Source organism: Bos grunniens, chromosome 3 (genome assembly GCF_055505025.1).
Source record: "Bos grunniens cultivar Pamir isolate PY7600 chromosome 3, Bosgru_T2T1.0, whole genome shotgun sequence".
NCBI lineage: Eukaryota > Metazoa > Chordata > Mammalia > Artiodactyla > Bovidae > Bos > Bos grunniens.
This window is the reverse complement of record NC_141167.1, coordinates 38,651,433-38,666,794: the sequence shown is the minus strand read 5'-3', so window position 1 is coordinate 38,666,794 and position 15,362 is coordinate 38,651,433. Positions and strand designations below refer to the sequence as shown.

The following is a 15,362-nucleotide window of genomic DNA, read 5'->3' as shown; positions in this document are numbered from 1 at the left end:
GCCCATTTCAATCCATTTAAATCTTCTTCTAATTCAAACATGCAGTTTTTGTTGTTCCCAATTTACGAGTGTTATTAGTACCATGCTAGAATGATTTTAACCCCCAACCCAGTAACAATTCCCCCCTCCCCAAAAGGCAATATTTCCAAAGTAAGTCCTAAGAACTTCATAAACACAACCTTAAAAACAAACAAAAAGCCTTTAAGGAGGACTTCTCCATCCCTACACTTTACCTTCAACCTACACCCTCTTACCAGTCACCAGTCCTTCCAAAAGAAAGAAAAGTGAATCTGAGTCCAAGTCTGAGGCTCTGCAATGATCTACATTTTACATAAGCAGTAAGTTATCATGCACAAAGAGAGTAGAAGTCGTCTCCTAAGAGTTAGGCCTAGAATTGACATAGCCTCCTTTCTCATTCTATTGGTTGACGTAAGACACAGTCCAGCCCAGATTCAAATGAGAAAAAAAGACAACACAAAACGTGATTCACTGAGGACTGTCTTAGGAGAGTCACCATAAACAAAGTGTTAACCCAAAACCTACAGTCCATTAAGTTAGCAATTTTAAAATCACAAATAAAGCTTTAAAAGATGCAAACAAGTCAAAGAACATAGAAACAGTAGAGATGATAACAATTTTCTGGAGGAACAGAAATCATGAAGGATGATTTAGAAGAAGGATGAATTATTTAATATTTTAAAAAGGAAATCAAGTTTATATACCTCATAAAGTCATGTAAATAAGGGGGGGAGGAAAGCAAAAATTAAACATTGTTTCAAGAAAGTAAGCTCCAGTCTCCTTTAAAATGTAAGTGTTATGCCATTTCTAGTTCTGTCTTCATATCATAATACTGACATTGATAAAAAAATAATTCTAAATTATGTTCAGTGTATCCAGAGAACAGCAAGAATAGGGAGCCAAGGGAGGCTGGACTTGAATACGTTTCAAGACTTATCTAGATATGTGACCTTGAACATGTCAATGTCAGTTTTCTAATTTACAAAAAAAGAAAACCTTAAAAAGATAGGAGATTTAAATCTCAGAAAGATCTCTAACTCAGAAAGATATGAGATTTAATTGATAAGGTACATAAGCTATAATATACTAGTGGGTGCTCAATCAATTTCAGTCCTTCTTCACTACATAATGATCAAGGGATCAATCCAAGAAGAAGACATAACAATTGTAAATATTTATGCACCCAACATAAGAGCACCTCAATACACAAGGCAAACACTGACAAACATAAAAGGGGAAACTACAGTAACACAATAATAGTAGGGGACTTTAACACCTCACTTACACCAATGGACAGATCATCAAAACAGAAAATTAATAAGGAAACACAAGCTTTAAAATGACACATTCAACCAGATGAACCTAACTGACATCTTCAGGACATTCCATCCAAATGCAGAAAAATACACTTTTTTCTCAAGTGCATCTCAAGTGCACTTTCTTCTCAATATGTACTTCTCAAGTGCACATTCTCCAAGACAGACCACATCGTGGGTTACAAATCAAGTCTCAGTAAACTTAAGAAAACTGAAATCAATCATCTTTTCTGACCACAATGCCTAGATAAAAATTACAGAAAAAAAAAAAACTTAAAAACACAAACACATGGAGATTAAACAACACATTTCCAAATAATCAACTAGTCACTGAAGAAATAAAAAGGGAAATCAAAAAATTCCTAGAAACAAATGACAATGAAAACACAGTGACTCAAAACCTATGGGATGCAGCAAAAGCAGTTCTAAGAGGGAAATTTATAGCAATACAATCCAATTTCAAGAAACAAGAAAAACACCGAACAGACAACCTAACTTGACACTGGAAAAAGAACAAAAAAACCCCAAAGTTAGTAGAAGGAAAGAAATTATAAAGATTAGAGAAGAAATAAATGAAAAATAAATGCAGAAAACAATAACAAAGATTAATGAAACTAAAAGCTGTTTATTCAAGAAGATAAATAAAATTGACAAATCATTAGCCAAACTTATCCAGAAAAAAAGGGAGAAGAATCAAATTAACAAAATTAGAAATTAAAAAGGAGAGGTTACAACAGACAACACAACAATACATAAGGCTCATAGGAGCCTATTATAAGCAATTTTATGTCAATGAAATGGACAATCTGAAAGAAATGGACAGATTCTTAGACAAGTTCAACCTTCCAAGACTGAACCACAAAGAAATAGAAATTATGAACAAGCCAATCACAAGCACTGAAATCGAAACTGTGATAAAAAATCTGCCGAAAAACAAAAGCCCAGGGCCAGATGGCTTCACAGGTGAATTCTATGAAACATTCAGAAAAGAGTTGATGCCTTCCTCCTCAAACTTCAAAAAAACTGCAGAGAAAGGAACACTTCCAAACTCATTCTACAAGGCTACCATCACCTTGATACCAAAACCAGATAAAGACATCACAAAAAAAAATTATAGGCCAATATCACTGATGAACATAGATGCAAAAATCCTCAACATATTCAAACATCATACAACACAACACATTCAAAAGATCATACACCATGATCAAGTCGGGTTTATCCTAGGGATGCAAGGATTCTTCAATATACACAAATCAATCAATATGATACACCATATTAACAAACTGAAAGATAAAAATAATATGATAATCTCAATGTTTGCAGAAAAAGCTTTTGACAAAATTCAGCACAAAATAATTTTGATAAAAATTTTTCAAAAAAATGGGCACAAAAGGAATCTACCTCAACACAATAAAGGCCATATATGATAAATCCAGAGCACACATTAATCTCAATGGTGAAAAACTAAAGGCATTTCACCTACATCAGAAATAAGACAAGGGTGCCCACTCTTGCCAGTATTATTCAACATAGGTTTGGAAATCCTAGCCACAGCAATCAGAAAAGAGAAAGAAATAAAAGTAATCCAGACTGGAAAAGAAGTAAAACTCTCACTGTTTGCAGATAACATGAACTACACACAGAAAACCCTAAAATAGTGTCAGAAAATTGCTAGAGCTAATCAGTGAATTCAGTAAAGTCACAGGAAACAAAATCAATACCCAGAAATCACTTGTTTTTCTATACACTAACAATGAAAAGTCAGAAAGAGAAATTAAGGAAGCAATCCCATTTACTACTGTAACCAAAAGAATAAAATACCTAGGAATAAACCTAACTAAGGAGACAAAAGAGCTGTATACAGAAAAGTATAAGACACTGATGAAAGAAATCTAAGATGACATAAACAATGAAGAGATATTTCATGTTCCTGGGTTCGAAGAATCAATATTGTGAAAATGACTATATTACCAAAAACAATCCCTATCAAATTACTGATGGCATTTCTCACAGAACTAAAACCAAAAAAAAGGCATAATTCATATGGAAATACAAAAGACCCCGAATAGCCAAAGCAATCTTGAGAAATAAGAATGAAGTTCAAGTAATCAACCTTCCTAACTTCAGACCGTACAGCAAAGCTTCAGTCATCAAGACAGTATGGTACTGGCACAAAATAAAAAGAAATATAGACCAATGGAACAAGATAAAAGCCCAGAGATAAACTCTTGCACCTATGGGCACCTTATCTTTGACAAAGAAGGCAAGAATATACAATGGAGAAAAGATAGGGTCTTCAATAAGTGGTGCTGGGAAAACTGGACAGTTACATGTAAAAAAATGAAATTAGAACATTTCCTAATACCATATACAAAGATAAACTCAAAATGGATGAAAGACCTAAATTTAAGACCAGAAACTATAAAACTCTTAGAGGAAAACATAAGCAGAACACTGTATGACACAAATCACAGAAAGGTCCTCTATGACCCACCTCCCTTGAGTAGAATGGAAATTAAAACAAAAATAAACAAGTGGGACCTAATTAAACATAAAAACATTTGCACAGCAAAGGAAGCTATAAACAAGCTGAAAAGCTAATCCTCAGAATGGGAGACAACAATAGCAAATGAAACAACTGACAAAAGATTAATTTCCAAAATATACAAGCAGCTTGTGCAACTCAATACCAGAGAAACAAACAACCCAATCAAAAAGTGGGGAAGAGACCTAAACACACATTTCTACAAAGACATACAGATGGCTAATATGCACATGAAAAAATGCTCAATATCGCTCATTATTAGAGAAATGCAAATCAAAACTACAATGAGGTATCATCTCACACTGTTCAGAATGGCCATCATCAAAAAATCAACAATAAATGCTGGAGAGGGTGTGAAGAAAAGGGAACCCTCTTGCATTGTTGGTAGGAATGTAAATTAATACAGCCACTATGGAGGATAATACGAGACTCCTTAAAAACTAGGACTAAAACTACCATATGACCCAATAATCCTACTATTGGGTATATGCCTGGAGGAAACCAGAACTGAAAAAGACACATGTACCCCATCTCACACGCTAGTAAAGTAATGCTCAAAATTCTTCAAGCCAGGCTTCAGCAATATGTGAACCGTGAAATTCCAAATGTCCAAGCTAGTTTTAGAAAAGGCAGAGGAACCAGAGATCAAATTGCCAACATCCGCTGGATCATCCAAAAAGCAAGAGAGTTCCAGAAAAACATCTATTTCTGCTTTATTGACTATGCCAAAGCCTTTGACTGTGTGGATCACAATAAAACTGTGGAAAATTCTGAAAAAGGTGGGAATACCAGACCACCTGACCTGCCTCTTGAGAAATCTGTATGCAGGTCAGGAAGCAACAGTTAGAACTGGACATGGAACAACAGACTGGTTCCAAATAGGAAAAGGAGTATGTCAAGGCTGTATATTGTCACCCTGCTTATTTAACTTATATGCAGAGTACATCATGAGAAACACTGGGCTGGAAGAAGCACAAGCTGGAATCAAGATTGCTGGGAGAAATATCGATAACCTCAGATATGTAGATGACACCACCCATATGGCAGAAAGTGAAGAGGAACTAAAAAGCCTTTTGATGAAAGTGAAAGAGGAGAGTGAAAAAGTTGGCTTAAAGCTCGACATTCAGAAAACTAAGATCATGGCATCTGGTCCCATCACTTCATGGGAAATAGATAGGGAAACAGTGGAAACAGTGTCAGACTTTATTTTGGGGGGCTCCAAAATCACTGTAGATGGTGACTGCAGCCATGAAATTAAGACGCTTACTCCTTGGAAGGAAAGTTATGACCACCCTAGATAGCATATTAAAAAGCAGAGACATTACTTTGCCAACAAAGGCCCGTCTAGTCAAGGCTATGATTTTCTCAGTGGTCATGTATGGATGTGAGAGTTGGACTGTGAAGAAAGCTGAGCATAGAAGAATTGATGCTTTTGAAGTGTGGTGTTGGAGAAGACTCTTGAGAGTCCCTTGGACTGCAAGGAGATCCAACCAGTCCATTCTAAAGGAGATTAGTCTGGGTGTTCATTGGAAGGACTGACGCTAAAGCTGAAACTCCAGTACTTTGGCCACCTCATGCAAAGAGTTGACTCATTGGAAAAGACTCTGATGCTGGGAGGGACTGGGAGCAGGAGAAGGGGACGACAGAGGATGAGATGGCTGGATGGCATCACCAACTCGATGGACATGAGTTTGAGTGAACTCCAGGAGTTGGTGATGGACACGGAGGCCTGGCGTGCTGCGATTTGGGGTCGCAAAGAGTCGGACACAGCTGGGCAACTGAACTGAACTGAACTGAACTGAACCCCATCTACACATGTTCATTGCAGCACTATTTACAATAGCTAGGACATGGAAGCAACCTAGATATCCCCTAACAGAAGCGAAGTAAAGCAAAGTCACTCAGTCATATCTGACTCTTTGTGACCCCGTGGACTGTAGCCTACCAGGCTCCTCCATCTATGGGATTTTCTAGGCAAGAGTACTGGAGTGGGTTGCCATTTCCTTCTCCAGGGGATCTTCCTGACCCAGGGATCAAACCTGGGTCTCCCTCAATACAGGCAGACAGTTTACTGTCTGAGCCACCAGGAAAGCCCTTTCCAACGACAGATGCATGGACAAAGAAGCTATGGTACATATATACAATGGAATATTATTTGGCCAAAAAAGGAATACATGTGAGTCAGTTCTAATCAGGTGGAAGTCAGAAAGAGAAAAACAAATATCATATATTAACACATATATACAGTATCTAGAAAGATGGTACCAATGAACCTATTAGATCTAGGGCAGCAATGGAGACACAGACATAGAAAACAGCCTAATAGTCACAGCGTGGGAATGAAGAGGGTGGGATGAATGGAGAGAGTAGCATGGAAACACATACACTACCATACATGAAACAGATAGCCAGTGGGAATTTGCTGTATGACTTGGGGAGCTCAAGCAGGTGCTCTGTGACAACCTAGAGGGATGAGATGGGAAGGGAGGTAGGAGAGAGGTTCAAGAAGGAAGGGACACCTATGGCTGATTCATGGTGATGTATGGCAGAAACCAACATAATACAGTAAAGCAACTATCCTTCAATTAAAAGCAAATAAATTCAAAAAAATGTTTTAGTACTTCTTAAACCACACATGGTAAAGAACCCACATGCCAGTGCAGGAGACCTACGAGACACAGGTTCAATCCCTGGGTCAGGAAGATCCCCTGGAGGACAGCATGGCAACCCACTCCAGTATTCTTGCCTGGAGAATCCCACAGACAGAGAAGGCTGGTGGGCTATAGTCCACAGGATCACAGAGTTGGACATGACTGAAGTGACTTAGCATGCACACAAACCACCCACACAATACAAACTCTAAGCCAGGAATACATATTAAACATTTTAGAATAATTTTCATCAATAAAATCAAAGTAAAATACTATTCTATCAGAGAAGGCAATGGCACCCCACTCCAGTACTTTTGCCTGGAAAATCCTATGGACAGAGAAGCCTGGTAGGCTGCAGTCCATGGGGTAGCTAAGAGTCGGACGCCACTGAGCAACTTTACTTTCACTTTTCACTGTCATGCATTGGAGAAGGAAATGGCAACCCACTCCAGTGTTCTTGCCTGGAGAATCCCAGGGACGGGGGAGCCTTGTGGGCTGCCATCTATGAGGTCACACAGAGTTGGACACAACTGAAGCGACTTAGCAGCAAAATACTATTCTATAACTCAAAACTATCTAGAACATGTGACTGCTCAGTCACTAAGTGATGTCCAACTCTTTGAGACCCCATGGACTGTAGCCTGCCAGGGTCCTCTGTCCATGGGATTTCCCAAGCATGAATACTGGGGTGAGTTGCCATGTCCTTCTCCAGAAGGTACCTTCTGGAGGGTACCCTTCTTCAGGGTAACATGTGGTTACCCTGAACATTCTGTTCTTCAGAGATTAGGGATTCTGGCACCCCACTCCAGTACTCTTGCCTGGAAAATCCCATGGATGGAGGAGCCTGGTGGGCTGCAGTCCATGGGGTAGCGAAGAGTTGGACACAACTGAGCGACTTCACTTTCACTTTTCACTTTCATGCATTGGAGAATGAAACGACAACCCACTCCAGTGTTCTTGCTGGAGAATCCCAGGGACGGGGGAGCCTGGTGGGCTGCCGTCTATGGGGTCGCACAGAGTCCGACACGACTGAAGCGACTTAGCAGTAGCAGCAGCAGGATACTGCTAAAATGTGTTAGTACCAGTATGATAATTTCCAGACCTTATAAATGAAATCTTCATCACATAACCTATCCATCAGATTAAATGACTGAAAAGAATGTAAGTCTCTATTTTCAGATGACATGAGCTTACACAGAAAATCCTCTAGAATCCACAAAAACCTATTAGAACTAATAAAGGAGATCAAGTTTACAAGACACTCGATCAAATCACAAAAAAATAAATTGTATTTCTCTATACTAACAATGGCACCCCACTCCAGTACTCTTGCCTGGAAAATCCCATGGACGGAGGAGCCTGGTAGGCTGCAGTCCATGGGGTCGCTAAGAGTCGGACACAACTGAGCGACTTCACTTTCACTTTTCACTTTCATGCACTGGAGGAGGAAATGGCAACCCACTCCAGTGTTCTTGCCTGGAGAATCCCAGGGACGGCAGGGCCTGGTGGGCTGCCATCTATGGGGTCGCACAGAGTCGGACACGACAGAAGCAACTTAGCAGCAGCAGCAGCATACTAACAAAGAATATGAAAAGAAATTAAGAAGACAATTCACTTTAAAATAGCATTGAAGGACTTCTCCAGTGGTCCAGTGGTTATGACTCTGCTTTCCAAAGCAAGGGGCGAGGATTCAATCCCTGTTCAGGGAACTAAGATCCCACATGCTGCAAGGTGTGGCCAAAAATTGGAAAAAAATTAAAAATAAAATAGCATTGAAAAGAATAAAATAGGAATAACTTTAACAAAAGAAGTGTAAGACTTACAGAACACTACAAAATGTCATGGCAAGAAATTAAAAATCTAAATAAGTGTAAAGACATCCCATGTCTATGAATTGGAAAACTTAATATGGAAATATTCTGTTAATATGTCAATACTCTGATCTACAGATTCACTAAAATCTATATAAAAATCCTAGCTGAATTTCTTGCAGAATTGATAAGATGATCAAAAATTCATAGGGAAAATGCATGAGATCCAAAACAGTTAAAACAACCTTGGAAAAGAAGAACAAAATTGAAGGAACCATACATTCCAGTTTCAGATTTCACAAACAGCTAAACTAATCAAGAGAATGTTGTATTGGCATAAGAACAAACATACAGATTAATGGAATAGAATTGAGTGTCCAGAAATAAACTCTTTACATCTATGGTCAACTGATTCTAGATAAGGGTGGCAAGACCATTCAATGGGAAAAGAATATTCTTTTAAACAAATGGTGCTGTGACAACTAGAAAGCCACATACAAAGAATGAAGTGGAACTTCTACCTCACATCACACACAAAAATTAACTCAAAATGGATCAAGGACCTAAATAGAAAAGCTAAAAAGAAAAAATATCTTTAAAAATAGGTGTAAATCTTCATGATCTTGATTTAATCAACATTTCTTAAATACAGCTTCAAAAGCATAAGCAACAAAGAAAAAAATAGGCAAAGTGGACCTCATCAAAATCAAAGTTTTATGCTTCAGAGGACATTATTAAGAAAGTGAAAAGACAACTGAAGAATGAGAAAAAATATCTGCAAATCATATTTTTGCTGAGGGATTTTCATCTAGAATATATAAAGAACACTTAGAATCCAATAATAAAAAGACAACCCAATCTTAAGATGTGTAAAAAATTAAATGGACATATCTTCAAAGAATACATACAAATGGCTAATGAACACATGACAAGACACTTACCTTCATACAGTCATCAGGGAAATGCAAATCAAACTTACAGTGAGATATTTCACACTCGCTAAAGGGGATCTAATTAAAAAGATGGACATTAACAAGTACTGCTGAGGATATGGAGAAATTTAAACCTTCCAACATTGCTGTAGGAATGTATACTGGTCCAAACAGTTTGGTAGTTCCTTAAAAAGTTAAACTTAGAGTTAATATATGATCCAGTAATTTTACTCCTAGGTATATACCCAAGAGAACTGAAACTAAGTTTACACAAAAACTTGTGCACAATATTCACAGCAGTACTATTCATATAGCCAAGAAGTAGAAATAACCCAAATGTCCATCAACTAATGAGTAAAGAAAATGGCATATATCCATACAGTGAAATAGTACTCAACCATATAAGAGAATGAGGTATTGATACATACATGCAACAACATGGATGAACTTTGAAAACACTGTGCTAAGTGAAAGGAGTCAAAAACAAAAGACCACAAGTTACATGATAGCATTTATATGAAAAGTCCAGAATAGGCAAATCTATAGAAACTCCAGTACTTTGGCCACCTCATACAAAGAGTTGACTCACTGGAAAAAAAACTCTGATGCTGGGAGGAATTGGGGGCAGGAGGAAAAGGGGATGACAGAGGACGATATGGCCGGATGGCATCACCGACTCGATGGACCTGAGTTTGAGTGAACTCTGGGAGATGGTGATGGACGGGAGATGGTGATGGATAGGGAGGCCTGGTATGCTGCGATTCATGGGGTCGCAAAGAGTTGGACACGACTGAGCGACTGAACTGAACTGAACTGATAGAGGCATAAAGTAGCATGGTGGCTGTCAGGCATTGGAGAGAGACGGGGAAGAATAGGGAGTATTCTTATACTGCTAATGGGTACAGGGCAACTTTGAGGTGTGATAAAAATGTTCTGGAGTTAGTCAGGATGGTTGTACATTTCTGTGAATATACTAAAAGGCCACTGAATTATACACTTTGAAAGGGTGAATTTTAGTAGCAAATGATTTATCTCAAATTTTCAAAAAATTAATGCCTATAATCTTCAAAATGCAATGTTAAGCTATTAATGTTAAGTTATTACCAAGTTTTAACTGTCTAAATAGCTAGCTGGCCATGATTTCCAGTGAATCAGGAGCCAACAGCCAACTGTGTTTTACTTGAGTTTGCACTGCCTATGGGTTTTATTAAATTTTTCCATTCCTATTTTATGGATATGAACTTCTTCCTGTTGACAATAATTCTCTGAGTATTTCTCCACCTTTGAAAGATTCTTCATCGACAGTTTGTTTCCAGTCTGAAGTATGCTTCAAAACAACCATATGATCCTTACCAGATTTGTATGCAAACCAAGAATAACTAAGTTATAATTAAGTGTCTGAGTGTGCTCCTAGAAGAAAGTTATGTATCAGAGTATGAACTTTAAATGGTCTGCTTTGTGTGTTCAACATCTATTTTGCTTGGTTCCTGGTTCAGACATGAGGCTGCCTGAAACTGAGTCTGAAAAACTGAGGTAGTATCCATTACCTGAATAAATTATATCTGCTTTGGCATTTTCCTTTTTAAAGGGCCACATGATATGCCTGAGTTTCTAAGCAATATTTATGAGGATATTTGGCTCTTTCTTTAGGAAGTATTCTTATATAGTTTGTAACTGATATATATAGAGAATATATTATATTTTATTCCTTACAGAAATATTTCATTCAAGGAAAACCTCAGCAATTGTTACTGACTGAATAAGGGAGATAATACATATCTTCAAATATTTCTTTGGATTATATAATTTTCAAATCATGATACTTACTATATTTCATGTTGTTCCAAGCAGATATAAATTTAGTTTTCAGCTTATCGACATCATCTGTTCCTGTGGCCTCCATATTCAGATTCTAAAGAAAAAGCCATCACTTGATTGCATTCTTCTGTAAGTTTAGTCTTTTGCTCTGACGTAAAGAAAAAGTTAAAGAAAAATAAGTAACGAGTATATATTCTATGGTATAATACCTGCTAAAGTTACTTAAGCGATTAAATACAATTTGAACTGGAAATGAGCAAACAAATTTTTCATTTTACAGAATAAAATATAATACACTCTATAAATATTTAAATTACAAAATATATTTAATACTAAATATACAACAATAAAAATTATCACACAAGAGACTTCCCTGGGGGTCCAGTGACTAAGACTCTGTGCTCCCAATGCATGGGGCCCAGGTGCAATCCCTGGTCAGGGAACTAGATTCCACATGCCACAAACAACAGTTTGCATGCCACAATGAAGATCTATGATCTGCATGCCACAACTAAGACCAGGCACAGCCAAAATAAATAATAATAAATGAATGTTTTAAAAAGTTATCACACGAATCCAAACAATAACTCCCCACAGATACACACAATTAAAAACAGTAACAGTAATACAACTCAGTTTTGGTGAGACTATCCAAGATTTGTTTCTTTTGTAATTAGACACAGTGATCTGAAATCATAAGAAATGATAACTATATTCATAATGGAGACTTCCACTTGTATTAAGTCACTGCTGCTGCTGCTAAGTCACTTCAGTCGTGTCCAACTCTGTGCGACCCCATAGATGGCAGCCCACCAGGCTCCCCGTCCCTGGGATTCTCCAGGCAAGAACACTAGAGTGGGTTGCCATTTCCTTCTCCAATGCATGAAAGTGAAAGGTGAAAGTGAAGTCGCTCAGTCATGTCCAACGCTTAGCAACCCCATGGACTGCAGCCTCTCAGGCTCCTCCTTCCATGGGATTTTCCAGGCAAGAATACTGGAGTGGCTTGCTATTGCCTTCTCTGGTATTAAGTCACTGCTTTCACATAAAGCCTAATCATTTTTTTTTTAATTAAGGCATTTCCTATATTTCCTATATATCCTTCTTACAGCCACATTTTTTTAAAAAAATAGAAAGGCTTAAATTTACAACAGACAATGCTTTCTTACTCTAAAACAAGAATAAACGTAGCTTATAGGAATTTGTTTTTTAAATGACTTGATGTAAAATTGAGATATGTTATATGTAATCTGAAAGAGGAACAAATTATTACTGAAAATACTCCAGTTTATTTGTAATAACTCACAGACAGTTTTCTTTTCAAGAAAAGAATGCAGGGGCTTCCCTAGTACTCAGTGGTAAAGAATCTGCCTGCGAAAGCAGAAGACACAGGTTTGATCCCTGGTCCGGGAAGATCCCACATACCAAGGAGCAACCAAGCCCGTATGCCACAACTACTTGGCATACTGTGCTAAAGCACTACTGTGCTCTGGAGCTCAGGAGCTGCATTCACTGAGTTCACATGCCACAGTTACTAAAGCCTGCAGACCCTAGAGCCCATGCTCCACAACGAGAGAAATCACCACAGTGAGAAGTCCACATACTGCAAAAAAGAGTAGCCCCCACTCTCCACAACTAGAGAAAATCTGCATGCAGCAATGAAGATCCAGTACAACCAAAAAAAAAAATTATAAAAGAAAAGGAATGCCACACAGAACATTATCCTTGCAGAATTATAAATATCAACTCAACGGGATTGGTACATTTGCTTCTTTAACAATAGATATTCCATTTTATAATATATATTAGAAGTAACTAATTAAACATTATAATTGTGGCAGAAGAAAGCATGGTCCACTAGAAGAATTTAAAAAGTCAATGTGACTAAGGAGCAGAGTCCAAAAAAGTGACATGTGTGTGGCTATTGGGTTAGACATGGGCCAGAGCACACAGGGCCCTGCATCCTGTGTTAAGAATTTTGTTCTTTATGCAAAGAGCAAAGGATGCAAACAGGAATATCAGAATCCGATTCTGTGGGTTTGTGAGATTTTTTTTTTTTTAGTACTCCAACACAGAGAAAACAGATTGAAAAGGGACAAAAGTAAAGGGTGAGAGTTTACTATTATTGTATTGGGTGAGGAGAAAGATGGTAGCCTGGACTAGAGCAGTGGAGATGGAGACAAATGGGCACATGAAGAAATGTGTCAAAAATGCATTTGGTCTTGGTGATAAAATGAATGTGAAAGGTGAAAAAGAGAAATATGTCAAAGATACACTCAGGTTTCTACCTTGTGAAATTAAATAGATGGTGCCAATCCCTTAAACAAGCAACATCAGGAGAAGGGCAGATTAGAGGGATAAGATCATGACCTGGATTTATGTGGAGCTCGAGACGCCTCTGAGATATAGTAAGGAATCGTTCCCTTTTGAATTGAATCACTCGGGGTAACTTATTGCCAGGCACTGTTCTAAGAAATGCAGATACAGCTTAGGACAAAAGGAGTAAAATTCTTGCTTTCATGGAGTTTACTTTCTAGACATTCTAAAGAGGCCATCAAGGCAGTTGGATATATAGATCTGAACGCAAAGGTGAGGTTTGGGCTAGAGCTGTTGAGAATTGCTGATGTACAAATAGAAGAGTCAGAGCTATAAACATGTTTGTCAACGATTCTGCCTCACTCATGATGACACCCCAGCCTTAAGGATGATATTCAAAGCCCTTCATGAAATTACATCTGCCCACTTACTCTGCTTTCTCTCTTGCCACTCCCTCACATGCACCATAGACAGAAGCCATTTTTAATATTAATATTAAAGCTTCCTAAACTTGACATGCTAATACCTCCTTGCCTTTGCGTGTGCCACTCCCTCCATCTAGAATGCCTTTCGGCTTACCCTCACTTTTTGACAGCCTTATATCATGAGTACGTTTAAGTTTCTCCTCCTCAGATTCCTTAAAAAACTGGGAATAAAATTGCCATACAACCCAGCAATCCCACTGCTGGGCATATTCCCCAAGGAAACCAGAATTGAAAGAGACACATGTACCCCAATGTTCACTGCAGCACTATTTACAATAGCTAGGAGATGGAAACAACCTGGAAGTCCATCAGCAGATGAATGGATAAGGAAGTTTTGGTACATCTACACAATAAAATATTACTCAGCTATAAAAAAAAAGAATGCATTTGAGTCAGTTCTAATGAGGTGGATGAACCCAGGGTCCATAAGAGTGAAGTAAGTCAGAAAGAGAAAGACAAATACTGTATATTAACACATATGTATGGAATTTAGAAAGATGGTACCAACAATCCTACATGCAGGGCAGCAAAGGAGACACAGACGTAAAGACCACTTTTGGACTCAGTGGGAGAAGGAAAGGGTGGGAAGATTTGAGAGAATAGTACTGAAACATATACATTACCATATATAAAACAGATGACCAGTGTGAGTTTGATGCATGAAGCAGGGCACCCGAAGCCAGTGCTCTAGGACAACCTAGAGGCATGGTGCAGCGAGGGCGCTGGGAGCAAGGGTTCAGGATAGGGGGATACATGTACACCTATGGCCAATTCATGCTTATGTATGGCAAAAAATCATTACAATAGAGTAAAGTAATTATCCTCAATTAAAATAAATACATTAATTTTTTTAAAAAAAGAAAAAAAAGTTTCTCCTCCTCTGGTAAGATCAGTAAATTTTCTACCCTTCTCCCAACCTCAAACCAATACAGAAGTCCCTCTTTTAGTTCCTTAGGGTCCTAAGTCTTCCTCTATCACAGTACTCATCACACATGTTATAATCATTTGTTTCTTATACTCTTACACTGGCCAGTAAACTTTTTAAGTGTCCTTAAATTGTGCCTGACACACAATTGGGCCTCAAAATGTTTAAGGGAATCACAAACTGATAATGAAAAGTAGCAGTATTTTACCTGTTATATTTAGAATTCTTTAATTGACAACGAGAATAAAGGAAAAAAATTTCCTCCCAAAAGTGTATTTAACAAAATTTGGAAAAGTAGGAGTAAAGTTTATAAAATGTGTGAATTATACACAGTGAATCTATATGATGGGCTATATATCCATTTTAAATGCCCCTGAAGAGTCTGTGAAAATGGAGAAACAATACACAAAACCTAAAACTTTATGTATCATATAATACTTACTGGTTGGGATCTGAGGGGGAAGCGAGGAAGTTTAAAAAAATATATACTAAAATGCTGACAACAGTTTCCCTAACAAACTGTGACTGATTATTTTTATATCACT

At 37.8% G+C, this 15,362-nt stretch overlaps 1 protein-coding gene across 14 annotated transcripts in view; it reads right to left on the bottom strand.

The window, feature by feature from the left end:
* The window catches only part of ATG4C (autophagy related 4C cysteine peptidase), a 95,089-nt gene that overhangs the window by 61,309 nt on the left and 18,418 nt on the right, over window positions 1–15,362 (bottom strand). For 13 of the 14 annotated variants that reach the window (XR_015160168.1, XR_015160166.1, XR_015160169.1 and 10 more), the window contains exon 2: window positions 11,104–11,242. The exons of the other annotated variant lie outside the window; for it this stretch is intronic. Coding sequence is in view for 5 of the 13 variants with exons in the window: in XM_086390313.1 (XP_086246439.1) it covers window positions 11,104–11,179 (76 nt within the window). In the remaining 8 variants the exon portion in view is untranslated. The remainder of the gene's footprint in view (window positions 1–11,103; window positions 11,243–15,362) is intronic. 14 annotated transcript variants of the gene reach the window in all.